At 41.5% G+C, this 27,014-nt stretch overlaps 2 protein-coding genes across 5 annotated transcripts; both read right to left on the bottom strand.

Annotated features, from left to right (window-relative positions):
- Window positions 1-970: 970 nt before the first annotated feature.
- On the bottom strand, window positions 971-13,838 carry ptpn9a (protein tyrosine phosphatase non-receptor type 9a). The gene is made up of 13 exons (XM_067235102.1): window positions 13,455-13,838; window positions 10,722-10,865; window positions 10,066-10,155; window positions 8,938-9,062; window positions 8,459-8,564; window positions 7,716-7,826; window positions 6,869-7,185; window positions 6,519-6,606; window positions 6,061-6,130; window positions 5,795-5,873; window positions 4,850-5,000; window positions 4,438-4,645; window positions 971-4,056 (listed from the first exon to the last, which is right to left on the bottom strand). Exons 1-13 carry the CDS (start codon window positions 13,485-13,487, stop codon window positions 3,866-3,868), a joined length of 1,713 nt encoding a protein of 570 aa, XP_067091203.1. The 5' UTR covers window positions 13,488-13,838; the 3' UTR covers window positions 971-3,865.
- Window positions 13,839-14,740: 902 nt separating this feature from the next.
- snupn (snurportin 1) lies at window positions 14,741-19,913 on the bottom strand. Of its 4 annotated transcripts, none has more exons than XM_067234839.1 (10): window positions 19,599-19,913; window positions 18,761-18,925; window positions 18,445-18,622; window positions 17,731-17,835; window positions 17,223-17,319; window positions 16,922-17,019; window positions 16,673-16,750; window positions 16,480-16,560; window positions 16,001-16,317; window positions 14,741-15,192 (listed from the first exon to the last, which is right to left on the bottom strand). In XM_067234839.1, exons 2-10 carry the CDS (start codon window positions 18,916-18,918, stop codon window positions 15,189-15,191), a joined length of 1,116 nt encoding a protein of 371 aa, XP_067090940.1. In that variant the 5' UTR covers window positions 18,919-18,925; window positions 19,599-19,913; the 3' UTR covers window positions 14,741-15,188. The 4 variants fall into 4 exon arrangements, with proteins under 4 accessions (XP_067090940.1, XP_067090939.1, XP_067090937.1 ...); XM_067234838.1 differs by having other exon boundaries at window positions 15,983-16,317; XM_067234836.1 differs by adding an exon at window positions 19,007-19,043 and having other exon boundaries at window positions 14,741-16,317; window positions 19,599-19,879.
- Window positions 19,914-27,014: the final 7,101 nt, after the last annotated feature.

A 27,014-nucleotide genomic window follows, 5' to 3' on the forward strand; every position in this document is an offset into this window, starting at 1 on the left:
CACTTGATTTTTTAATCATTTTAATCTGCACTGAGTGAGCTCACCAACAGCAGCAAAAGGCCCATTAAGTGGGTGCAATGTATTGTGCAAGTATAGGCTTACACTATTTACAGCACTGTCATATTTCACATATTGCAATATTTATTAGCTTACTGTCATTTTTAATTAACAATAAAACTGTTAAACTCTGTAATAAACAAGAATTATCATTCTCAGTGAAATTGAGAACAATAGCGACACAATTAAATACTCTTAAATCATTCCTTAGTGCTAAGCTCTTTTCTAACTTTATACATTTTGATTAAATACTTTGCTAATGTGTGTCTGTCCCCTACACATTTTGCTGACACCAGGGTTGTTCCTGTAGTCAGTTAAAGTAATGAACTAATGGATTAGGCGCAGTAAGAGGAATAAGTTGCATATGACTACTGCTCTCAAATACAACAGACTGATGGACTAGGGCTCAGTCCTATAGATAAGGCTCTCAGGTCAGCACAAAAGAACAGCGCTACTGGTCATTATCGATCTCAACACGACGTCGCAAAGCCAATGGGAGGAGTCCCGTTCACCATCGGATAGACCCATCCCAGCTGTCATCTGCTTCGCCGTAGACTGTTGAGGCAGATGGCGGAGCGTGATAGCTTCTTCCCCCTGTGTGAGGATTCTCCACAACCGTCATGAACGTCCACCCATTCCAAGGATGAATATGTTGGGTCGAAGTGTGGGCGCTACACAGGGAACCGAAGTCAACAGAAATCGTTATCTATTGACAGATATTCTGTGGCATTTACACTTCCCACCTGTCTGCTTTCATACGCCGACATTAGGCCTACTATCGCTGACTCACTGTCTGAATGATTCATTTTTGTCAAACGGGGCTGGGGAGAAAACTGTAGAACCACCACGTTGTTCTAAAAACAAATGTCAATAAAGAATCAGTTTAGAAAAAATACCATAAGCAACACAGATGTTGTACACATTGGCATTTAATATAGCATACTTAAGTGATTTCCTTGTAATCATACTTGTTCTACTGCAAATAGAATGTTTACTTGAAAAAATAGTTGAATACAATAGAAAAAATACTATTGGTCAGACTATGTGTCCATAATTAAGAGTGATAATCTTACAATTATTGAGTGCATGAAGATAGCAAACATAACCTGCTTCACTACAAGCAAATTCAATATGAATTCAGTAGCAAAGAACCCACTTCAACCCAACAACTGAAAACATGACATGTTCTATGTACTGGCGCTGTACAGTAATGGGAATGACAACACTAAGTCATTATTATGACAATTGTTGGAATCAGTATCAAAACATTCATTAGATAACCGTAGAAGTAAAATTCACAGCAATCATGTTAGCCACAAGTCACTTGCTTGAAATTTCCCACATGATGTAATCTCTGAAGGCATAAAGGGAAAAGCTGTTGCAATTGGATCAGCATATTTCAGCAAATCAATGTTGTATTGGACTGGTAACCAGCTGCACCACATTTGATGTCATTCACTACCAAGACTTTAAAATGAATGTACTACAACCACGTTTCAAAATAATCACTGAGAATTAACGTACATTACTTCGTAACATATGCTAGAGGACTAAATTAGCAAATGTCACATATACAGTACATACTAAGGGATGTTCATATCCACATAGATGACAAAAATACAGGTGTGTCATTAAACATGTACACTATATGGCCAAAGGTTTGCAGTCTGCTCAGTATTTAACACCTTCTGGTTGAACGTCCCATTCCAAAATCTTGGTCATTAATAAGGAGTTGGTATCCATTTGGCTTCTATAACTGCGTCCACTTTTTGGGGAAGGGTTTCTACTAAAATGCTGTAACAACAATTCAGGATTTGTTTCCATTAGAAATACATTAAAAAGCTCCAACCATTTGTCACACTGGAACCAGCTCGGCAAGTCACAGATTCATTCATTCATTCACGTTTTTGCACAGATTCATTGTGTATGAATGTAAGCAAATCCCTTATCATGTAAAAGTACAATTAAAAAAGTGTGGAGTTAATTACTGAAGTGGGGAGGAGCTTCAATATATTGTCCATGATTTTAGATGGAGGTTCAACAAGCAAGTGGCCGTATACTGAGCATGTATCCACATACTTTTACATTTAACCGAATGATTCACAGGCAGAGAACTGAATTCTAAAGATACAGAAAGACAATTTGGACAGATGTATAATCTGATAAACTAATGTTTATGTGACAATTATTCTTCAGTCTTTAACACATACAAACAAAGTAAATTTGAAGTTACTAAATATCTTGTTAATTTTGTTATTTAAGCATTTACCCACAATTACAGTGTGCTAGGAGAAATAGCGAGACTCTGACAAGAAAAGTGAAACCATCACTTGCCGTCTGGTTTCAGTGTGAACAAGATAGGGTAATGTATCTTTATAATGATGTCATATACAGTATATATATATATATATATATATACTGTATATATTATATTGATGTGTGGTCAGGGACTGCCTGATTGGTATGTTTTGGACTCAAGCAGTGTGACACAATTTTCTTGTCACAATCTTCAGGTTTTACACTAAAGCTTGTTTCAGTACAATTAAATACACAGGTTGAAATCCCTATTGACATGTTAACTGTTAAGATCAAAAAAAGTTATTATTATTATATATTTTGTTTTACAATTCACTTCGATTTTGTCCATCTACCAGCTTCAATAGTTAGTCTCAGCAAACACCGCCATACTAAGCTGAACTAAAAATAACCTCGGCATGGAATATATTGGTCCCATATTTCATTGGCAGAACAGAAGCTTATTCAGGTTTCCCATCTCATTTGACCAATGGATTTACATGATTTGAAACCTCATTTACATGACCAACAATCTAAATGACCATGACTTTTCTGCATATACATAATAAAATGAACATTAAATATGGTTTTAACACACAGACGGCAGGTTATGAGTTACTCTACACGCATGAGTATGCTTTGTTCAGTATGAATCCCAAGGCTAGCTGGTATTCCATCTGTTCCGTGTCCCCTGCTCTGTGGGACACGGCCGGGGCCCTGGTGTCCAGCCTCTGGCCTCTTGAGACAACAGGTCAGGCTGTTTCAATGTGTCATCACAACACCAGCCTGAAAAAAACAGTCTGATTTCCAGTTTAGGGTCTAGTATAGTGACCATAACACTCTTATATAACTTCATCATCTTTATATTTGAACTATTGTCTTTTATTGTGACCCATGTGTCGAAAGGTCACAACAGACCTTTGTATATACAGCTGGATGGAATTTCTTTCGATTTTGGTGAAAACTTGAAACGTGTTACAAGCTTGTATTGCAACAACCACACATCCTTATTACAATGTATGTTTAAATGACAAGCTACTCAACCCCAGCCATTGTCTTCAAGCACAATGCACTGGTTAACATGCTGGGGATGCTTGTAAGTCCTTCAAAATGGAGTTCACTTCCCCCTGCCCAACATCTCTGCTTAGTCCATATTTATAGGGACAGAAAGACTCTTGGAGGATTTTGCATACAGTTCATATCAGTAACTGCCACACACCTATACCACACTGCACAATGCGATTACTGAGCAGTGTGTCACAACGCTAACTACAATCTAGGAAACAATAAATGAACCTTAACATTGAGAACTGCCATCACACAGTATATGGAACTGATGCTAACATGGCAAAGATCTGCAAACACGTTGATCTAACATTGATCTTGTCACAGCTCCGTCTCCACCCAGAAGGGATATCAAGGAAGGGGGGGGGGGAGGGAGAAATGAGTTGGTCCTGGAAGCCTCGTCTGCTCACATTGATTGGTTAGGAAACGATGCGAGAGGTTCAGGGCCTCAATTGTTGGCTGAAAACAAGCCGTGCCTCTGGGCGTGTTCCAGAATGGCATTGTGGCAGAAGAAGTACTGGTCTGGAGTCTGGATACTGAAGGCTCTTTGTGTTCTCATGAGCCGGACAGTCTGCCTCACATTCAGAGTGCCCACGTCCTGTAGCTGGGACAGACAAATGTCCAGAGCACAGAATGTACCTGGAAAGGGACAGATAAGGGTAGTTTTAAAAGGTGGAAATATGAATATGCTCATAATAAGGTGTTGTGGGTGTTGTCCAAGACCTTCCAATATGAAATTCAGATTCAGGATTTAATGTGCTTTATTGTATTGCTTATTAGACATAAGGTGCGATTCTGTTGGCTCTTTAGCCATCAAAAAGCTATACTACAGATTTGATGCTTTACATCTCAGGTGCGGAGATTTTTTGCAAAGTTTGCTACGGAATAGGTGGCACAGATTGTGGGAGTGAGAGGAGGACTAGAGGTGCTTGAGTGCTGTTCCGGTCTCGCCCCCAAACAGCCTCTTCACCTGCCATTTCCAACACAATTCGACGACCACAATTCGAATAAATCCCCCACCTGTCCTGCCGATGCCCGCACTGCAGTGGACCACCATGGGGGGCCCGAGAGGGTGGCCCGTCCACTGAGCGCCCATGGTCCTGACTGCTCTGCTCTGCTGGTGCTTCACAGCCAACAGGAAGTCAATGAGTGTCACAGCTGAAGAAGGAACTCCATAGTCCGGCCAGCTGAGGTACTGGAAGTGGTCCACCCGTCTTTCCTCACAGGTCTGATGGGACAGGAGTGACGTCAGTTGGGTTTGAAGTAGAACGGTTAGTAAACAAGCAGTCTTAAAACAAAGGGTAATGTGCAGAGCTAACGCTGTCGCAATGCAGGGGTGGCTGCAAACTTGCTGGTGAATTGAACCGTCGACAGTGACGCTTTTTCTTTGTTTGGTGAGCTAGAGACAGACATAAGGGGCTAGTGTCTGTACCTCGGTGTTGTGTAATTCCAAAGTGGTCTGATTGTAATGAGCGTGGCTGTCCACTTTCTGGTTGACCACAGCAATGTGAGCGTAGACCTCCTGGCCACCCTCCTCTATAGGCCAATACTGGCCACACTTCCTTCGACCACCTTCGTCTGTCCTGCAAAACGAACCATCAAATCAATTGCATTGACAATGGTGTTGATGGTATGGTACCATGCCCCCACGCCTGCTTTACATGATTGCGTATGTCTACGGACAGAGGGTGGGCGTGTTCCTACATACCGATAGGCCACTGTAACTTTCTCAATTCCAAATTGATTTTGAAGAAATGTGGTTTGTTATAAACGTGAGAAATTGCACATGATACTGGTTACTTATTGGAATTAAATTCTATTACTGGCAATGAATTCTCAATCAATTTCTCTCGTTTATAACAAACTCAATTTCATGACAATTGGTTCATAATGAGGTATAGTAGATTGTGTGTTTCTTTTAATACACATTGTTTATATTTACTAGTGGATCTTGATTGCTCCAATATGTTGGATATGCAGATGCACGTCAAAACGTAAACGCGGTATGTACATTTCTATGTCTAATGTTTGTACACTTCCACAGACATCACAGTAAAAACACGATGCCTAAAGGGTCACAAATAAAAAGGTTCGGCCTTTACCAAACTCTAAAGCAATTGGACAGGTTTGCTTTTATTGTATATGTGATGTGGACATTGTCCAATGAAAAGTGTTGACACTACCACATTCCAATCAAATGATTATATTTTTTACAAAAAAAAAAACACACGCAATCTCCCCTATTTTAAACTTGAACTTTTTCAGGGTTAATATTTCAACATAAGTCATTTGTGCTGGTGAATTCAAATGTTTCAATATAAGCTCATAGTATATCTAACCCTTTCATATTATAGATATATACTTTAAAAGCATTTACCTTGTTGTCATAACGATAACAAGCACATTTTGCTCCCAAACCATCCTCCAGAAATCACCATACGTCTTTTCCAAGGGACCTAAAGTATGGTTTTGAGTGCACACAATTGACATTAGATACAATACTGTACATTTATAAAAAGTTACATAAAAAATGTATCTTAATATGATTTGTCAAAGTACAATATAAGAAAACTCCTCACAACTGACCAAGATGATAAATGTAGCAGACAGATGAGTTAAACATGATCTGGGGGCTACTTGTACCTTGAGTGCCAATGTATGCATTCTTCTGTTTATAGCCATCCATGAAGCTGGCATTGATGTAGTCTGATCTCTGTGGGAACACGTTGTCATTTGTTACAAGACAACTGACAAAATGTACCTTTGGAATGATGTTTATACATGGCGTCTGCTACAAAGACGCTACAAAGATGCATGTTTCCAATCATCAGAACAAATACTAAAATGGTTTACACACGATCCAACTTCATGCTCGCCCCCTCAAAGCCTCCGATTAGCCATAAATGGCAATTGTCTAAACTAAGATTATTTCCGTCAGCTGTTTGATTTCCCTTAACCCCAGTAGGGGAGGTTTTCCCAAAGTGCCTCTGAGAAGGAGATTAGGCCCTCCCTGTGGGACAAACGGAAACTCTGAAGCACGCACAGAACCAACGATACAGAATGTGTGTGATTGTGTGGATGGGATTCTGAGTGGAACAAACCTCATTTCTTCTGGCTTTAAGGCGAACTCTCGTTTGATCAAGACACAGGACATCTCCATAACGATTCCTCTCCTGGTTGTATGAAGTTCTGTGGCCAATAAGACAAATACTTAATAAAGAAGGGTATGGTACAGTAAACCGTATATTCAAGCATTCTGGTGTACGCTTGTCCTTAAAATAGAATAATCTGACAATTAATATGTGAATTGAAAGGAGCTTAAAAATAGATACTTTCATTCAATCATAATTGTACAATTACAATGTATTTTCTTTGGTCATCTTTTTTTTTTTTTACAAATGTATCATTAACCAAATATGCTGGAACTTCAGTTGTCATGGAGCCAACTCACAGGGCACAGTTGAAGGTTCCGGACGGTGCTTCCATGCGGAGCTCCTCGTACTCGTGGTGGACCCCCGGGCGCTGCAGCCTGCCCAGGTGGGCCCGGAGATCCTCCAGACTCATGGCCTCGGGCCCTGGAATGTGAACGGACGACTTCTCCAGAGGAATGCCAACTAGCTCGTCCACGGGGTCCACGTGTCCGTTCTGGCCGGCCAGAAGCTGCTGGTTCCAGCCGGGGGCGTCCAGAGGCAGCAGCCCCCCCAGGTGCTCTGGGAGGCAGTCCCTCGGGAGGTACTGGCGGAGATCAGACATTTTTACCATCTGAACCTGGAGGAGAATACAGGCATAGTTCTCATTTTAGAAAGTGAGGGTGTGTGAGAAGCCGAAAAGGGAATTTACTTGACCAGTAGCCAACTTTACTGATGCACAAACCATGTTATTCCAGCACACAGCCATTACACCTATTACAGTACTCTAGCTATATTGGTGTACTGTACAAATATCATGTACACTATTTGACTAATTAATGGCCTTTTTTTAATGTTTGTTTTTTGGGATTCAACAGCAGCCCAGAGAAAAGGCTATGAGGTTTTTAGGGGTTTGCTTAGCTCACAGGTTGGCATCAACAAAATTATTAATTGCAAAATGCAATTTAAAAAAATAATCCTGTCAATTCTGCAATTTGATTTGGTTGCTGTTAAGGTGCAAAGACTCCAAAAGCCACACGAAATGGCAAATAAACATTGTGCATTTGTTGTGACCTGGTACGGAAGACTCCTTGGAACCTAGGATCCTAAACCTGCTTGTGTTTCTCAGGATATGAATAAGCTTTGTGGAGAACCTTGCACTCCACGCACCCTCTCCCTCAGTTTGTCCTTGAGCAGCAGACTCAGAAGGTTGTAGGGCACTCGGAACCACACGGGGGCACCCACAATCAACACTTTCTTCAGCCTGGCAGGGAAGGCACCCTGGTGGACAGAACGAGCACAGTTTTAGTTCACTGGATCATTACTCTATGTATGACTCACAAGCACAGCCAAGATACAAAATACTGCAAGAAAATAATTATATTGTAAATCAAAACCAACCAGAAGAGTACTGCACATTTGTAAAGCTGTATTTAAAAAATGAATGGGATCCTGGCACAGAACTCGACAGGGGATCTTAAGCATTGGATTAGCTGGGTGTGCACCGCTGTAGTTGGTCTTTGCCCATGCCCACACGAAACACAAAGTGTGACCCAAGAACACATGACGCTCTCAACAACCCTTCAGTCGAGCTTGTGGTTCTCTCCTCCTGTTTTCTCCATTCCCCATGCGTAGGTTGGATGCAGGTGGTGGTGCTCAAAATAGTGGAAAACAGGGCTGGCCAAACACATCACCAGCACTCCCTACAGTCCTCCCACTCCCCCTAATCACCAAAAGGCTGTGTAGCAAAGGGGTTTAGATGTTGTTCACTGTTCACATACATTTTAGGTGAATGATCAACGTTTAACACAGATTTCATAAAGACAGATGAAGTTAAATTCTTTCTAAACTAACTTCCCGAAGTTCCCTCAAACACGTCATTCATTTACAAAATGCCGCTCCATGTTTCCAACCTTCAGTAAATTGAGGATCTTCTTGCTGAGGTCAAGCTCAAAGTTGGTGTAGTTTGATCCTGCCATGTCGTAAATGAACACTAGGCCATTTCTTTGAGTCTCAAAGCTAAAAGCACAAGAGAGAATTAAGGTATTCCAACTGCCATTCTAAATGTGAGGAAAAATAAATAAATATATATATATATAACACCATAATCAATCAATAAAACACTGCACAAGACATTATAAACATTTTAATACAGTACTGTGCTTAAAGTCTTAAGTACCTAAGATGTTTTACATCGAGTCTTAAATGTATCTTAGTATAAAAGTGCAATTTTTTGAAAATACAATATTTATTTGCACAGTACTGTATAAATTGTAGAACGGAAGAAGTATGCTTTTCTTGCATATACCACAAACTGAAATGTTGACATGCCCGTCAAAACAAATGTGTTTAAATACGTCCTCCAGAAACCCAAGACGCTTGCGGGACCTACCTCTCTACTGCTCGGTCCAGGATGTAAAAGAGAGCTTGCAGGACCACGTGGTTGCCAGTCTTATTGGGGTGGTGAAGCTTGGCAGTGTACAGGGCTATGGAGGCACCAGATGGGTCTCGCACACTCTGGGAGTACAGATACACCAATTAAAGTGAATAATGGCTGCCAGCAGTTACAGTGACGACAGAATCCTCTTCATGTTTACCAAAAACAGCACTGATCAGTGAATCATCATCATGAATCATTTAGCAGGAGTGACATAGCTCAGCATAGGATTCCATCGACAATGTTTGGTTAGTTGACATTAAGTTGACATTAAGTATCATATAACTGCACAGCACTACCAAGCTACTCAGGGGCTACAATGACTCACGCAGCCCTATATGCAATATATTGAGTTGCCTCTGCTAAAGAGGCAGTCGCTTGATAAAGGGAATAAGCTAGTAACTTTAGATGTGACTGGGCAGCATCACCACCTAGGCAGGTTAGTTCATGTCCTTTGGCGGCGCTGCGTCCATCCAGACCCCTTTCACGGCCCCGTGTCCTACAGAGGCTAGAAATGGCTTCTCTCCCCTCTACGGCTCTCCCAGTCGCCCATTGGGAGAGTGTCACTCCCCGGACGTTTGTGATCGGCGACAACACCACCCACCACATAAGCGTAGAACCACCGGCGACAGGGTACTGGGACCAGCGCTACCGACATAGAAGCTAAGCTCAGGGCGCTGGCTAGCATTAGGGCTAGGGCGCAAAAGATAAGGTGCCATCGATTAACAGTCTCTGGGCCCTTTACCTGTGAAGAATGGAACTCAGTTTTATTTTACTTTGGGGGTTTATGGTTTGTAGATAACCGGTCTCATTTCTGGGCCAGACCTGCTTTGTTTGAAAAGGGACGGGCTCATTCCACAAAGGAATCACTGGATTTTGATGACTGCATTGTAGTGTACTCCTCCCCCATCGATCCAAATGTGGGATAGACAGGTTAGTTATGGATACTGATCTGAGGGTATCAGATCAAGAACTCACAAGGTCCCATTTGGCTGCCGTCGCAGGTGGAAATACAAGAGGCAAGGGTCAAGGTCTGGAGCTGGCTATGTGCAGTTCTCAGTAGTAACACAGAAACTCACTCACCAGCACTGTGAATTTGCCACTGAGTAACTCGGAGCGCAGGGGTTCCTCCTGGGGCTGCAGTCTGACAATGCCTTCTTTCAGTCGTGTCTCCTGGGGACAATACATCACAATGAGGCTGATCCCTGAAGTCTACATGCAGACTTTCAACAAGAAACCCTAGACACTAATACTCAGGGGGAAACTGTAGAAATGGAAAAAGCCCTGTTGATTATGAAGTCAGTTCAGATGATAGAAAAAGGAGAGGTATAGGGGAAAAAGATTCAATTTTAGTTTTTGATACGTGATATTTTCTAATACTTCAACGGAAAAGGAGCTACTGTTTAAACTTGTGCCAACAGCAAAGAAGAAAAGGTTTGGGTAAAACTTTCTGTAAGTTTACAATCAATTCATGATGATGAAGTGAGGCACGTAGATGGCAGTTAGGGTGTCAAGAAGAGATGTGTTTAAGATCTAGTGACATTAGAATAAAGCAGGACATCAGGTCTAAACAGTATGGGGTCTTTAAACAAGGTTAGTAGATAAATTGCTCACAAATGTAAAAACAAAAACTGCATTTTCCCCAGCTAAATCAGCAACGCCTTCTGACACATTTTACTGCATGTACTCAAGTACACACAAATGCCTTGCACACACACACACACGCGCAAGCACCTCACCCTGTAATTATGGAAGAGCTCAATGGCTCGGAGGACATCAAACTTGCGTGCCATGAGGAACTTGACAGCCAGGTCCCAAGACAGAGGGGAGACTCCATGCTGAGTGGTCCACTTGGTAATTTCCTCCAGAAACTGCTTAGTAGCCTAAAAAACCCAAATGATAATACAATTTCATGGAGGAAGTGAAACTAAAGAGATGAGGACCGGGCACAGCCTCAGTTATAATGGAGCATTGAAGTTAATCCAGACGTCAGCAGAGGTATACTGCACGTAGGTCCATTAAAATGGTGTTGGGGGTGTGGAAGGACTGTTTATTTCTGAAAGTAAATGTTTATTGGACATGAGATGAAGATGGCTTTTCAGATAACACCTGTTTAATTCACATTCCATAATGAAACCCTTTCATTATGATGTGAAATAGCCGACAGCTCCAATAGCTTTCAATAAATCATGCTGTAGTTTAACTTCATGATCATAATCATGATCTGAGGAACACGGCTTCGGTTTAGGCCTGTACCTGGTGATGGGGACGAGCAGAGAGGTATTGGGTTTGCACTTGGCACAATGATGCGAATAGGCCTTTCACAAGCCACCTGGCCAATGCATAGGCCTATGTACTGTTGGTTGGCTCTGGCATAGCAACAGCCAAATTTGGCGAAGCATTAACATAACATACACTTTTCATAGCTTGGTCTGAATTAATGTTGATAAGAAACTGTGAATGTGTTCCTTATTTAAACACTATCCAAAATGTCAAGAAGTCATGTCATAATAAAACAAATTTGTATTTATTTAGCTAATCCCTTGGCTTTCATATTCCTAACACAACAATTATCTATTTAATTAAGATCATATTAAATCATTCTTGTAATTATTAGACGAAAATATGTTTGTGCTGCTTTGTTGGAACAAGACAGTTTTCTCAAATTCACCTTGTCTCTTAAACTGAAGATAAAAGCCAAGTCAGCGAAAACAACACATTCCATTCCACATTTCCAGAAGATCAGAGGATTAACACTGAAGGGATAAGTCCCCCAATCTCAGAACACCTCACAAAGGGGGCTCAAACTATTCTGAAAATATATTTTATCTTTGTTTATTTCAAGTATGCCTTTGTTACTTAAGAGAAAGTAGTCTGCTAGATTCAGCCAAAGATTTCATATTACAACCTTATGACCAATGTGTACTGCACTATAACAATCAATTTTAAATAATTATTTTCAAATGACAGCACTTCTCTTTGCATGTTCCTCATTTATGTATTTTGGTTCCACATAACAAAAGGACATTTAATCATACGTAAGAGATATAGCCTAGATCCTTTTATAGTATTCCAGATATCTGATCTTCAACACCAAAAACATTTTCCCAGTATAATGGTTGTTGCTGAGACCCTATTCCTTCGAGTCCAACTTGGCACAAGTGAATACTAAACAGGAAGCCTAATGCGTCACTCTCAGTATCCCCCACTTTCTCCCTTCCTGTAGCACTTCCTGGGAGGTGGCTACCCCCCCCCCCCCTTCTCTCTAGGTTTCTCCCATGCCATTTCTTTTCCCTCTCTCCGTCTCCTTCTCTCTCTCCTTCTCTCTCTCCTTCTCTCTCTCTTTCTCTCTCTCTTTCTCTCTCTGTCTATCTCATAGACACACAGACACACACACACAGGATAGCTGTAGTCCAGTGGAAATGCTTTTAACAGCTGCCCTTGAGTAAAATTCCAACATGATGTTTGGCCCAAAGTGCACCTATCCACAAACTTAGTACATCAGACAACGCAAGGCTAAGAATCTAACTACCCAATATGGCACACTTCACTATCCATGGGTCCATGCAGGGATGAACTGAAGTAGTGAGAGACTATTGCGGTCTCACTGTGTAACATCATAGGGATAAGGATTAGGCCAACAATTAACATCCATCACTACAAGCTGGAAACAGGGTTATTGGACAGAACACGGATAAATCTATTTGCTCCATATGCCTGTGTCACATGCAAATAGGATTCAAGTGTATTGGAACAAGCTAAAAATAACTGTAAACAATGACTCATTCAAAATCTCTTAACCAGGTCGCTTGAACAAAGTAGTTACAGTTTGGTATGTTAAATCCTGCCCAAGAAGTGAACTTTGTCTTCATGAGCATCTGCAGTTAGCCATAGCAGTTATTAATTTCGCATGTTAGTAACTAGTCATTACCCACAACTGCAGGGTCTAAAATATGGTCCGGACGTGATAATATGATCCAAATGCCTATTGATTGCCATTTGGTATTTCTAAGACATAACGGGATAAATAAAACGTTTCCTAAAATATTTCCTACTTTTCTAAGTGTGATAATACCTACAGTGTTCAACTACGTTTTTTTTTTACGCTGTATTCATTAACACTTCTAATAATGCCTCTGTACTATCATCTTCATTGCAGAAAAGTTACAATGGTGTTTCTATTTCAGGCACATTTCCGTTGACCAGTAAATGTTTTTGACTTTCAGCTAGCTAGCTAGCTTCTCTCTTTGCTTTAAACGTCATAGTACAATAGGCCAGTATAACTATAGAAAGGCCTGGGTTGGGTGAGAAACAATTTCGCAACAATTTCGCCACATTGGTTTGCTAGAGAGATGGGTAGGAAACGCAAGGCAATGTAGCGCCGGATGGAATGATGTCTTTATTTCTACGTTTATAGTTAGCTCGCTAGCTCCTGTAAAGGCAAGAAGAGGGATGATTCAGTGTTAGCTTACCTGTTCTTCCTCTGTCGACAGACTGGTTGCCATTCTTCCCGAAGGTCCTTGGCTTTGGTCACCTGTATCAGTTAATGCGAGATGTTAAGCTATTGTAAATATTTCTTAAACAAGGACGGCTATTATTCCTCGTGCAGTTGCTGACTGCATCTATCCAAGACGTTCTCGTTCCTCTGCCTTCAGAGGGTAATGGCGTGCTAGTTTAGTGGCAAAATAGCGATAAACAAGGTCCGGACGTGATGTTACTGTTCAAATGCCTATTCATTTCCTTTTGACATTTGTATTACCTAAAGGGAAACATAGATGCGTTTCGTCTAACATTCACTACTTTGCCATCTGTGGTAATGACGGAGAACCGTAGGGAAAAAAAGCCTCAGAACGGTCTAAGTCGCTCGTCTCTCTGCCAAATCGGGGTGGACTGACACATATTCCTTTATATTTTGGTCGAGGGTCTTTCACAAAACACCATTAAAATGCGGTATCTTCGTCCACATACAGGGAAATAAATAGATACAAACTCGAAATGTGGGTCTACCCCCTAGAGGCAATTTTGGGAAACTCAACACGCCTTTCATTCATAAAATTGTGAAAAGCACTCCAGTCCTAAATTCTGTAGCACACAGTGCCTACAAAGTCGTGAACAAACATTCGGAATACATTTTAAGTGATTTCCCAGTTCTAAGGGGAGGTTGTCAGACAGAACAATTGTGAAACGTACGTTGAATGTTTATCTTTTAACTTGAAACCAACTTTATCATGCACATAACTGATATTGATGTTCTTCATTTGGCAGAAACATCTGTCTGCTCACAAACATGTCAGAGAGCATGAGATATGAGCCTTACAAAAACAACGTTACTCAGTTTGAATAAGGAGTCGAGTGTACGCAGTACATAAGCAGTGAAGTCTAGGATTCTGGACGTTGCAATGTTTAGCCATGTGCAAACAATGTCATTTTAGCAGATAACCCTACGAAAGGAATACTTATACTTGTTTAGGCTATCTAAATTTAAGCAGGGGGTCCCCTTGCAGATTCAGTCTTCCGAGTGTAATCCAAGGTCTCTAAATAAGAATAATTTAAATTGAATAATAAAATCCCTGACGGTTTTGTTAGATACAATTTATATGAAATTATGTATGAAAGGGTATTTTCTTCCATCAACAATTACTAGCAGTTGGCAATAGGGTGGTGATGTTTGTGGGCAACATGTGGGAATTGGATATGTAAACATGTATCCATCCATTTTAATTCAATTCATACAGAAAAAATGACAAAACAGCTTCAATTAGAAAAAGCATGTAAAATATTTATTCATAAACATCTGAAACATGTGTCTTAAAAACACAAGAGGAAACCCCTCTGGTCATGAGACTAGTCATTTAAAACATTAGTCCTAAAAAGTTCACCAACTTAAAAGGCATTACTTCATTCAGGTAGCAAATGAGGTTTGGCGCTCACATTTTAGGTGCAATCAGTTATTGTTGATATCATATACATGATACATTGTTCTACTTGCTCAAAAGTATGTCTACAGCAACACTTCAGAATAAATAAAAAAATAACGTGTTGAAGTCTAATTCACAATACAACATGTTAAAAGACTTTGTGAAGAAAATGTGGTTAAATATCAGTCTACACTTGAGAACATGTGTAAAACAAAAAGAGGGGCAACTTCGGTTTTTATTTCCCCGTCATGGTGAAAGTTATAAGAACTCTTACGCCTTTCTTGCTATCTACCTGGAAAAATGGAACAGTCAATTAAAAACAGTAGCAACCAAGACATGGCACTCACAGGACAAAGGAGGGGAGAGAACACATGCACACCTCTCTCCAATAGCAGTGAACGATACAAACATTTAAGATGAAGGTACAATAAAAGATCAAATATACTTCCATTAACTATCAGGTTTGAACAGACATCTTTAGGTGACCATTGTATTCTGAGAGTAGAAGTTGCGTTGTCGCGATGTTGCCTTCATTTAACACTGAATTAAGTCTAGCGTCGATTAATATTTAAACCCAAGTGCACAATTTGCAAATTACCATCAATAAAATGTATAATAGGGTTTTGTGAATGGTTTAATTGAGATATGGTTTCTTATAAACTGCATTCTGGGAAAGTTTGAGCAAAAAGCTCACATTTATGTTGTTGGATATAGATATGGAGGAGTGTAGCATTAAGAAGCATCTATTCATATGGTGAATAATTAACATTAACAATGCAGTGTGCATTTAATACTAACATCATTAGTAATACCAGTAGTAAAACGGTAATTACAGGACCCACTATGTTTATATATGAAATTACGGTTTAGGGGTGTGGATTACACAAGAACCAGTTTTCAGTTGCTCTTACTTTGCTTCTGTAACTATAGTTTATAGAGGATCCATAACTGTAACTAAATGAAATGCAATTTACTTATACTGTACCAACATAACCAGTGGAGTTCATGAGAAGCATTTTAAAGCCTGTTGGCATAATGAGTCAAGTATAAAAGATTGAAGAAGATGTGAGCATTGAACTCACCCCATGTTGGCCTCTCACCTCTCCATGCAAGCCTCTGTCTCTGGGCTTTCAGCTAAACATGCACTGCTGTCTGTTTTCTCCTGGATTGGAGTGGACAGGTGCTCAAGTTCATAGCGGCCATTTAGGTCACCTGGCCTGACTTCAGTCGAGGTTTTCTTGTGCTCACGGATCTGCTGAAGCTGTTGGCTTGCGTATTCAGGCTTGGTGGTGAGGGGCCCATCGGAGACTTCGATTCCCAGGATGTCGGCCACCATGTAGGGCCGGAGCCATCCCACCAGAGGGGTGCTGCCAGGTGTGTAGTGGGTCTGACCATGGTAGAACAGGAGCCCATCCACCTAAACACGAGTGATGCAAGGAGTTAAACCAATGGTAAATATGGGATTTGGGTTGAGGAGCATTTACCATTTGAATCACAAACGTTTTCACAATCCTCCAGAACTAAATAATCAGTGGTTTTCACAGTTCTGTTGAAACTGATGAAGCTGTACGTGACTTACAGTAAAGCTGTACTCAGATACCAGTGATTGTTGGATGGATTCCAGTGAGCAGCCAATGCTTTGAAGACTCACAAACCGAAACTATGGAACCAGTCAACACACGTTTAATGTTAAAGTGACAATATTTATCTCCTTACATGTACGCATTCATCATATTATTCAACATAACATGCTGTGCAAGGTTAACACGTACAGGGTTACGTTTGCTGATGTCAGAGAGGCCGCTGGTCTCTTCTACTTTGGACTTTAGCCAGAAGAATCTGAACTCAGTCTTTCGATGGAGAAACATCGAAAATTGAACAAAAATGGGGGGGGGGGGGGGGGTTAACATTGAGGAAATTATGAAAAAATAAAAAAAGAATAGTTGTTTTGCCAAAGATACTATACATAACAATATTGGGTTATGGTTTACAAAGTATTTCCGATAAACATAGCGTCTTACCGGGCAATCATAGACTGGGTGACCCCTCCAACACATTACATCAAGTATGTAGTAGGTTCTGTCCACCTCATTGTAAATGCAGTCCAAGATAGTGTAATCTGCACACAAGAAATGTATTCATTTAAATAGCACATATTCAAAAGGTTTCGGCTAGCACGTTTTGTGGCAGCCAACTTTTAATTTGTCTTCTGTTTTGTTATGGTTTGTCACTGAAGTTTTTGTTGATGAAATTAACACTGATTTGGTTGCTTTGGTGAGCCTTTAAAAAGTTTTGAGGGCATAATTTTTTTGGGACCAGTACCTTTTCCCATGGCTGAATTATGTCTGTTCCCTCCAGGCAGTAAAGATGGAAAGCGGGTGACACAGTAGCCACTTTTAGTGTACGCTGCAGTAGACCCCTTTAAAAAGGTGGAAAGACAGCATTAACGTCTTGAAACTGTTCTACACAAATACAGTAAATAAACCAAACCAAATGTGTAGTGTCTGTCTATCCATTGGCAATATTTCTATTGACATTAGAACCATTTGAAAAATATATATTTAAATTAACCCTTATGTTATCTTCGGGTCATTCTGACCCATCAGTCATTGTGACCCACCGTCGTATTGCAACAACTTTACCGCATACAAAAACAAAGTGAAGCATTTTCTTTTAACTGTTGGGCTGTCTCAGACCCCCCACATTGCAAAGGTTAGAAGAAAAGTATTTTTATTTGTTTTTGTATTGGGTAAAATTGGGTAAACACAACAATGGTTCGTTATGAACCTTTGGGTCATGTGACCCGAAGGCAGCACACGGGTTAAATTACCTTTGAGGCGACAATGAGAGATCTCTTCCCTACTGGACAGACCACCATGAGCCAATCAGTGTCCAGATCCACTGGTACGTCGACAAGCCATTCAGACAGCATGAGCTGTTGTTACAGGAAGAGAATGTTATGCATGTTATGGTTACACCATTACTATTGCCTCATAATCACCCTAATTACCATTACTTCTTAATAATCTTCAAAATCTAAATTGTAGTCATCATCACAGGTTAATTCTGTTAGTATCTTCTTATCTACTATATGAACCATGGCAGAATGTTGTCACTGATAAGCAACAAACTATTGCATTGACTTCCATACTTTTGCTGTGGGGTTTTGATTTTATTTTACTACATTGTGAAGGCTGATATAGTAGCTTGTACAACTGTTGCGAGCAGTTAGAAAATAAACTCTGCAAAGCTTGTGCAAAATGTGTGTGTTAATGAAAAGGCTGTCAGGGCAGTTTTTGAAGAACATTAACCATTTTTTCAATTTGTTGTTTGATCAATGCAGTTCATTAAGTTAGGAGGAGAAATACTAACGAAGACTTAGTAATCTGCCATCCGTTCAGTGCAACAATAGCAAATAAAGAACCAATTACTTTACAGAAACAGCTAGAGACCCCACAACTCAATGTATTAACGTTTTTGATCACTGCTTATCACAACCAAACGATCATTGCCAAGTAGTGTAAATGAGTTGCTTTTGACTAACCTGGTTGGCATAGTGCTTAGGCAGCTTGACCCTTTCAATCTCCATTTCTGGGACATCTTCCTCAACCTGCTTCTCATCCTCCTCCTTAGTCTCCACCATTTCTTCAGTGTCGTCATCTGCTCCAGTCCAGTCGCCGTCAGCAAGATGACGGGCATGGTTGACATAATTAAACCTTTTCCTACAAGGTGAGAAGTGGTAAAGACGTTTAGAGCCGTCTTTAAACGACAAGGAGAGACAAGATATTCTGCACTGCATTTGTGCTATCGGGTTGATCAACAAGGTACACATAACACAGGTGTTCCATTGGTCAACTTACTTTTTCTGCAGCTCTAAAAAGCGTCGTCGTCGTTCACTCTGCTCTAGAACGCTGTACTTGCTCTTGTACTGGGCTAACCGTGGATGGGGCGCGGCAGTGCTGTTCAGTTCCTTGGAGATGGCGAAACTGGATGAGAGTGCTTGGGCAAGGTCGTCCATGATGAACCTAAAAATGTAACCAAATTGTTTAGGATCACATTAAACATGTGCATCTTTAAATAAAATTGTGCCATTGTAAGACATTCACCTTTAAAAAGTAGGCCACTGGTGAAAATTCAACTTCCCTACAGAAAGGTAAGTAAATGAGACGAATAAAGCTACCTGTATACATATGATACCAGTAGACTACCTATACATATTTAGATTTCAGACTGGAAATTTGTTTTAAGGCATTGGGAAAGATTGCACCTCTGCCCTAAGTGTCCACACGTATGATAGCAAAATGCTACGCATCTACTGTTACTGTCCCGGTTAGAAGTTAGTTGGCTAGCCAGTAGTCAGCGTTTAAATTAAAGTCAGCTAGAGGTAACTTCTCCCTTTGGAATCCACACTCCTATACATTTAAGGGTCATGCAGATGCCATTTATATGACTAAGAACTTGTCAGCGTACAGCTCACCATGAAGTGCTGTGTTGTATGCGGCAGAATGGCGCAAGAATATGAGCAAGAGACGCTACCTAGTACTAGCTCATGTCAGGCATCAATGCAGCCAGGTGCAAGTTTAGTAGCTAGCTCAGTCAGTATCACGCCAGCTTTTTAAAACAGCATGCCGTCGACAGCGAGTAAGCCAGAAAACAAACACTAGAAGCACATTTGGCTAGTCCACGTTGTTGACTCACTTGTTTGTCTTCGTCCCGTGTTTTGATTTTTAGTATAACCAGACGTAACAATAAAAACCTTAACCTAAAAAAACGACTGAAGCAGCAAGGAAATTGAAGACTGGGTGTTACTGTAGCTATTAGCGTTCGAGTTAAGTAAAGACTGCAGGTTACAGTAGTTCAAAATTGCATCACCACACATTTTATCCTGACTTCATGCCAACGTTGTGCAAGCCGATGTTTGAAAATAAAACTGCAAATAAGATGGACATGCTTGGTGGTGAACTACCTTGAATGTTAGCACTAGCTACTAGGGTAGCACTCTTAACTTCCGATGCTTCTTCTTCTCTTTTTGCCAGACTTCCGGCAGACTAGATGTGGTCAGTACTCTGCTGCCACCCGTTGGTAATGTAGCGTAACATTTCTATGTGGATTTTGTTTGTGCACTTGGCCAACAGCCAACTGCTTACTCTTGGGAGGAAGGACAGGAGGACAGCAAAATGGGATAAAATCAGACAATTTTCTCCGGTGGATGCCCAGGCATGCGTGTGTGTTTGCCACATTTGTAAGATGAATAAATAATTAATCTTCTATCAAAAGTAGGCTACCTATTAGGTATAACTAGAATCCATTTTAAAGCACATCTGTTTACAGTCTAATGATATAACTTTCGATATAAGACATTGTAGAAAAGGTACTGGTAGCCGACATGAACTCAGCTTCTGGACATCGGGACAGCTGATCCTCCTATGTGCCACTAGATGGAGACATAACTCCATGAAAACAGAGAAGCAGTATCCCTGAAAAAAAAGTTCAATTATTTTCTCCTAATGAATTTCTCTTAACCTTTCTTCCGCCTTTTATTACATATCTGGAATGTACATAATATAATAATGTACATGTCATTGACAGAAAAAAGGCTTTAAGTCAAAAGAGCTATAATGGCTCCTTGACTAAGCTAAGTCACTAGCCAATTTATTTATGGCAATGTTTTGTGTGTGTGTTTGTTTAGATCAGCCCTATATAACTCCTGGCTCTAAATGACTCATTACACAAACACTCCATACTGTTAGTTTTTTCTACCAACCGTTCCTACTTCTCAGACTGTCGTGTGTTGTGTCATGTCCTCTTAACTTCCCATCTCCATGTAGAGGAGTGGGGTCTGCTGCCTGCCTGGCTTATCAAACATGCTGTGATGTGGCTTGGTGGTTCTGTTAGGTCCACCAACACATCTGGGAGGTCCACAATGAGAGAACACATACTGTAAATATAATGCTGTAAACACACGCTGTAAACGCACGCTGTAAATACAACGCTGTAAACATATACTGTAAATACTGGCCCACAAACTAATGAGTTCCTCCATGGAACAACACAGGCATACACTACTTGTCTCCTCTCCAACCTTGCTAAGCCATTCGGCTCCCTCTCTCATCTACCCCTATTTTCATTTCACTCCCTTGAAAATAGCTTTCAAATTACAGGCCTTGCGTTTGTTGTGTGACCAAAACAATTATATGAGTCTAAAGAATTGGGTAATTAAAAGGTAATTTCTGCTCATCAGATCAGTGTTTTTTTCTTCTTCTGTCAAGCAAAAGATGGGTATGGGGGGGGGGGGGGGGCTGGTAAAGGGGGGCAAGACAGTCTCTCTCCCGCTTCGTTCTATTGGTCTGGTATTTACCTCCTCGGTGGCGGTAGTGGCAGGCGTAGCGGCCCATCAAGCTGACATTTAAATGGGCCGGTGTTCAACACAAACGTAATGATGGGACTGCATCCAATGGAGATCCCCTGCAGAGATTATTACCGCCACATGCCGGCCCCTGCTTTCCCTCAATCAGATATGTGTGTTTGAGAGTGTGTGTGTGTTTGAGAGACTGCGTGTAAGTGTGCGTGCATATTTATGTGCATTTGAGGGTGTACCTAAATGTATGTGTGAGGATTGTGTTTGGGAGAGAGAGGATGTCACGGACAAAGGGAGACAAAACTGCATTGATATTCAGATCACATGTTAAACTTATGCGCACTTTCTGCGTATTGAATAACAATAAGTTAGTCTATGTTTGTACGCGGTAGTGTGTATGTATGCAGGTGTGTATGAGCGTGTGCAGGTGTGTAAGTATACATAGGTGTGTTAGTGTGGGTGGAGGTTGTGCATCGTTGTGTGCATGGCATGTGTAAAAATGTGTATGTGTGAGTGACAGGACGAGTGACACGTGTAACCACGATATGGGAGCCCCCCCCCCCCCCCCCGCCCCTCCTCACCACCATCAGGCCTTGAGGTCAGCTTGCCCGTCCTTTGTTGACTTTGCCAACCGCACTGCAGCCCTGAACCCCCATCCACCTTTATTGACGCAGAAGCCCACCAGAGAACAAGCCCCAGGATAGATCCCCCCAGCCCCCTGACTGGCACAGTTGGCATCACTGACCTAGTGTGACCCCCCTCCGCACACATATGAACGTATATGTACAGTGCCAGGATCTCCCTGGCTTAAGGCAAGGATTGCTCATGTGATTTCACCACCCTCCCCCCAAGCATGTGACCTCTAGGTGCCCACCGTCACCACCAGCACCATCGCTTCCAATACCATCACCTCCTCCACCTCCACACCATCACTTCCAACATCATCACCTCCTCCACCTCCAACACCATCACTTCCAACATCATCACCTCCTCCACCTCCAACACCATCACTTCCAACATCATCACCTCCTCCACCTCCAACACCATCACTTCCAACATCATCACCTCCTCCACCATCACTTCCAACACCATCACCTCCAACACCATCACTTCCAACATCATCACCTCCTCCAAAACCAACACCTCCTCCATCACCATCACCTCCTCCACCACCCCCACCACCTCCACTATTATTAACAACGCCATCACCTTCAGCATCATCACCTCCACCACCACCATCGTCCCCCTGCCCCAGACCCAGCCTCCCTTCCCCAGCCTCTCTGAGCCATGTGTGTCTCCAGCTAACAGTCACAGCCATCCCCTGATCCAGATGACTTGTGACAGACCACTGGAGCCTCTCACCTTAGACCTACTATTCCACCACTCTCTGGTACACACAGAGATAATGGGCAGATTGTCCCTGACACCAGTTATCTGTATTGTGACAGAGCAATGACCGACAGTACTGTTGACAGGAACACCTCCAAGGTGATACTTCCCGGGGGTCGGTGTGTGGGGGGTAAAACCATGCACCCTGTGTGTCATGAGTTCCAGTGATACTATATCAAATATACACAGTATGTGTACAATTGATCATGGATATTTACTTTAGCGCTTCCACCTGAGGCTGAGACTTGTCCCTGTGATGTGGAAGACATCAAGCCTCCCGGATTTGCTGTTCCCTCTGAAAACCCAGGAGCCGTGATATTGACCCTAGCCAGTTCCTGTTGACCTGATTACCCCTTTTGGGTTACCCTTCCATTGCTCTGTTTATCAGGTCATGGGTGTCTGCCTACGCCTATGCCTAATAAAGCCTGCCTGTATGACTGTGCTTCTGTTTAAGAAAGTACCTGGATGCCACCAATCCCGGCTGGTCAACACAGTTAGACTGTATAAGGAAAACATAGTTCAGTTAGAGAGAGAACAGATGGCTCATCACATTTTTTTATGAATTAGAAATGTGTTCTTTTGTTTTTTAGTAATTTATAAAATTAAGTAATTGATACAGGGGTCCGCAGTTCACAACCGTGCTTTTAGTCTACTTCATTTTGACATTTCATAAGCAATTACAGTGATACAGTATGGGGCTGTACGTTCCGGAAATAAACGATGAAAGTCTGTTCTCTTTCTCTGTCATTTTATTGCTGTGATCATTCTTCCATAAGCTAATATGTCTGAATTAATGCTTTGAAAGACAGTTTAATGAAGACTAATAATTACCTAGACAGCTCCACTTAAGACTATGGCATGTACTTTATGTGAGAGCAAAGACAGCAAACGTGTTGCATGTGTGTGTGTTTGTCTTCATTCTTGTGTGTGTTTAAATGAGTGCACATCTTCGTGCCTGCCCTTGCCTTGGTGAAGTTCCATTAGAAAGAGAGAGTGAAGGAGGGATAGAGAGGGAGAGGGAGGGAGGGATAGAGAGGGAGAGAGAGGGAGAGGTAAAGAGGTGGAGAGGGAGGGAGGGAGCGAGAGGAAGAGAGACAGATGTGTGTAATTTGCTTCCAGTGGTAGGGTATTTACAGTGTGAGTTCGCTTTGTCATTGGTTGTGATAATGCGGCGATTTATAAATGTATTTAAATGTAAATGTAATGTATATGTAAGCAATCACATTTTGGAATGTAAGTGCTGACCAAACCATAACTATGGCTGCCTGTACGTATTGCCAGGAATTTCAATTGTGACTCAAAATGTATATTACAGAAATTGCGGTATCATACAGCCATATTGTAAACTAAATGTTTGTGTTTATAAGTTATTAAAGCAGTTATTAAGCAGTGATGTAGTTTAGTATGAAGTGTACCGCCATATTGTCAATTTAACAAACCAAATATGCCAAATTGTCTTTTTATAAAAACAATATATTTAACTTTGTATTTAAAGACTTAACTGGTAACATATGTTCTATATATACTGTATATGTATTGATTTCAGACTGGAACATTTTACCAATGTTACTTGCAAGTGTATATCAATGATTAGGTAATACTGCCTAATGCCATTGATATTGTGCATAAAATGCAATTTGCATAACATAAAATTACTTTTTACATGACCAACATACTGTATAGTCTCGTTCAGTACATATTTGATATTATAATTACAATTGTAACATACTGTAACTGAAAAGAAAGACAGTAAAGGAGATAAAGAAGGAGATAGATTTTGATTTTAAAAACGATATTCACTGGCCAGTCAAAACTGAGAGAAAGAGAGAGGAGAGAGAGTGAGAGAGAGCGAGAGGGAGAGAAATAGAGAAAGAGTGAGCGAGATAGAAGTGACTGACTATCTAAGTGTGTGATTGAAGTAGGAGGATCATTTAGGATGCTTTCAACAAAGTAAATTAATTCTCCCTTCCCTCCTCCCTCCACCGCTATATAAGCTTCATTTGCTTCCCCCAGAGCTGAGTGACAGAAACACTATTAAAAAGAGACACTGACGTTACTTAAAAGAAAAAGACATGATGCATCTGTCAGGTGGAAATTAAGCACCTTTCTCTCACAGGGAAAATGGAGCTAGACCACTGTGCAGGAAACACGCATCATCACCCTGGCCATGCTCGCTAATGGCCAGAGTGTGTCTGATTGGGGTCAACACAGTGTTACGGGGGCTTGGGAGGGAGGGGGCGCACAAAATGCAACCAATTCCTATGACAATATCGAGATCAAGATCTTTAGTTCACCCTTTCAACCTCCCTCTGCACTACCCCCCCCCCGTGGAGATGCGTGCCACTCAGGGCCCCCCAGCTGTGGCACATTTGAGAAATGCCAGTGAGCATGGGCAGCTTGCTTCAGTTGGCCAAGCAATGAGACGCGCCCCACATCTAGCATGGAGGGACTGGCTGGACGCTCTCGCCTACCTTTAACACACGCACACACACACACGCACACACATGCACACACACAGGTACCCACACACACGCACAAACAAAGCCACTATTTTACCTACCTTTGAACACTCTTAGGATGTATAGCTAGAAACCTTTCAGACACAACATACATAATAATTGTCATTCATTTCACTTTGATTTATTTGATTAATTTAGCAGAGAATCTTATTCACAGTGACACATATACGTACACTGATGAGCCAAAACATTTGGACCAGTCACAGGTGAAGTGAATAACACAGATGACATCCAAACGAGGGAACATGTCAAGGTCTGGGAAGGTCAGACGGTCAGGGAACATCCACATCTCAACCTGCTGGATGCAGGAGGAGTGGACAGGAGTCAGAACCTGAGAGACTTTGACAAGGGCCAAACTGTTCTGGTTAGGGTCTTAGGTTTCATGAGACATGGGTGGGACATGTTCCACCCAATTTTTGAAAACGTCAAATCTGTCCCCACCCCCCCCACACACACACACTCAAATGATATCTAACGGCCACATCCTCAGTAAAAAAATAAAACAAGCCTACACCCATAGTTCTGGCCGAACGACTGGGTCAGACCATTTTTGAACCAACCAGGCTTGTGGCTTGCTCCCGATCAGCAGTGGTGAGGACCTACCTACCTCGACTTAAAGAATAACGTGTAGGGCTGATAAATATCTTAGCATCCATTTTCCCCCTTTCAAAGCCAGTGTGTGTTTGTCAGTACGTTTAGTGAGTGTGTGAACATATGTTTGTGTCATCCAGAGATTTAGATATTTCTCTGGCAGAAATGTGAAGTTGAGCAGAACGGGGGTATAGACATGAATAAGTAGATCAAATACTATTTCCTTCAACTTGCAATAACTTAACCCTACAATGACCCTTCCACTCCAAGGACACACTCTGGGGTGGGGTAATCACTGTCATTGGTTGAAACTCTGAAGTCTAGTGAACTCAGGAACATATGAACAGGCTTTCTCAACACTCTCTCTCTCTCTCTCTCTCTCTCTCTCTCTCTCTCTCTCTCTCTCTCTCATACACACACACAAACCCACACGCCCAAACACACTCACACAACCATGATCTGCTAGAGTGCCTTACTTGTTGAGTGTTGGGCTATGTGTAAATTAACACTGACCTGTAATGAATCGTGAATTGACTAATCTGACATTGTTAAATTGCATTACAGAGGGATATGGGGAAAAAACGAAATCTGTTACAACGGGGTCAATGCATTTGTGTGTGTGTGTGCAGAGAGGCTGTATCGTTCTCTAGTTTGACTGTGGATAGTGAGTTCCGACCAATTATGGTAATTCTCCCAGACTAGATTTGAAAGCTGTGACTGTAACTTTTACACATTCATTAAACACGTATTTCAGTCATTGGGTGAATCCGAGTGGAGTAATATAATTACAATATTAGACACTCTTCGTAGGGAGACCGTTTGGCCGAAGGCTCTGTAATTTGAAATGGGAAAGTGTTGGAAAAGTTTGTCTTATGTTGATTTTCTTTACCATTTTATTTCTGCCTGTATCCTTTCCTCTCTCTCTCTCTCTCTCTCTCTCTCTCTCTCTCTCTCTCTCTCTCTCTCTCTCTCTCTCTCTCTCTCTCTCTCTCTCTCTCTCTCTCTCTGTCTGTCTGAAGTTATGCTTTTTGGCAGACTCCAGGCCTTCAGAGATATGAAGGAATAAAAGACGTCATGAATCTCGCTGAGGGGAAGTATTCAGATGGAGGCAGGCTGGATCTCTTTCTCAACTGTTATCTCTGACGTGTCTTCCTGAAATAGAGGAGAGAGATGTAAACAACCCGTTGAACCGGCAAGGCCTCGGTACACATGTAGCTTCTGGCGTACTGGACTCAGTACAGTGCCAGAATTTCAGAG

Source organism: Osmerus mordax, chromosome 4 (genome assembly GCF_038355195.1).
Source record: "Osmerus mordax isolate fOsmMor3 chromosome 4, fOsmMor3.pri, whole genome shotgun sequence".
NCBI classification, from domain to species: domain Eukaryota; kingdom Metazoa; phylum Chordata; class Actinopteri; order Osmeriformes; family Osmeridae; genus Osmerus; species Osmerus mordax.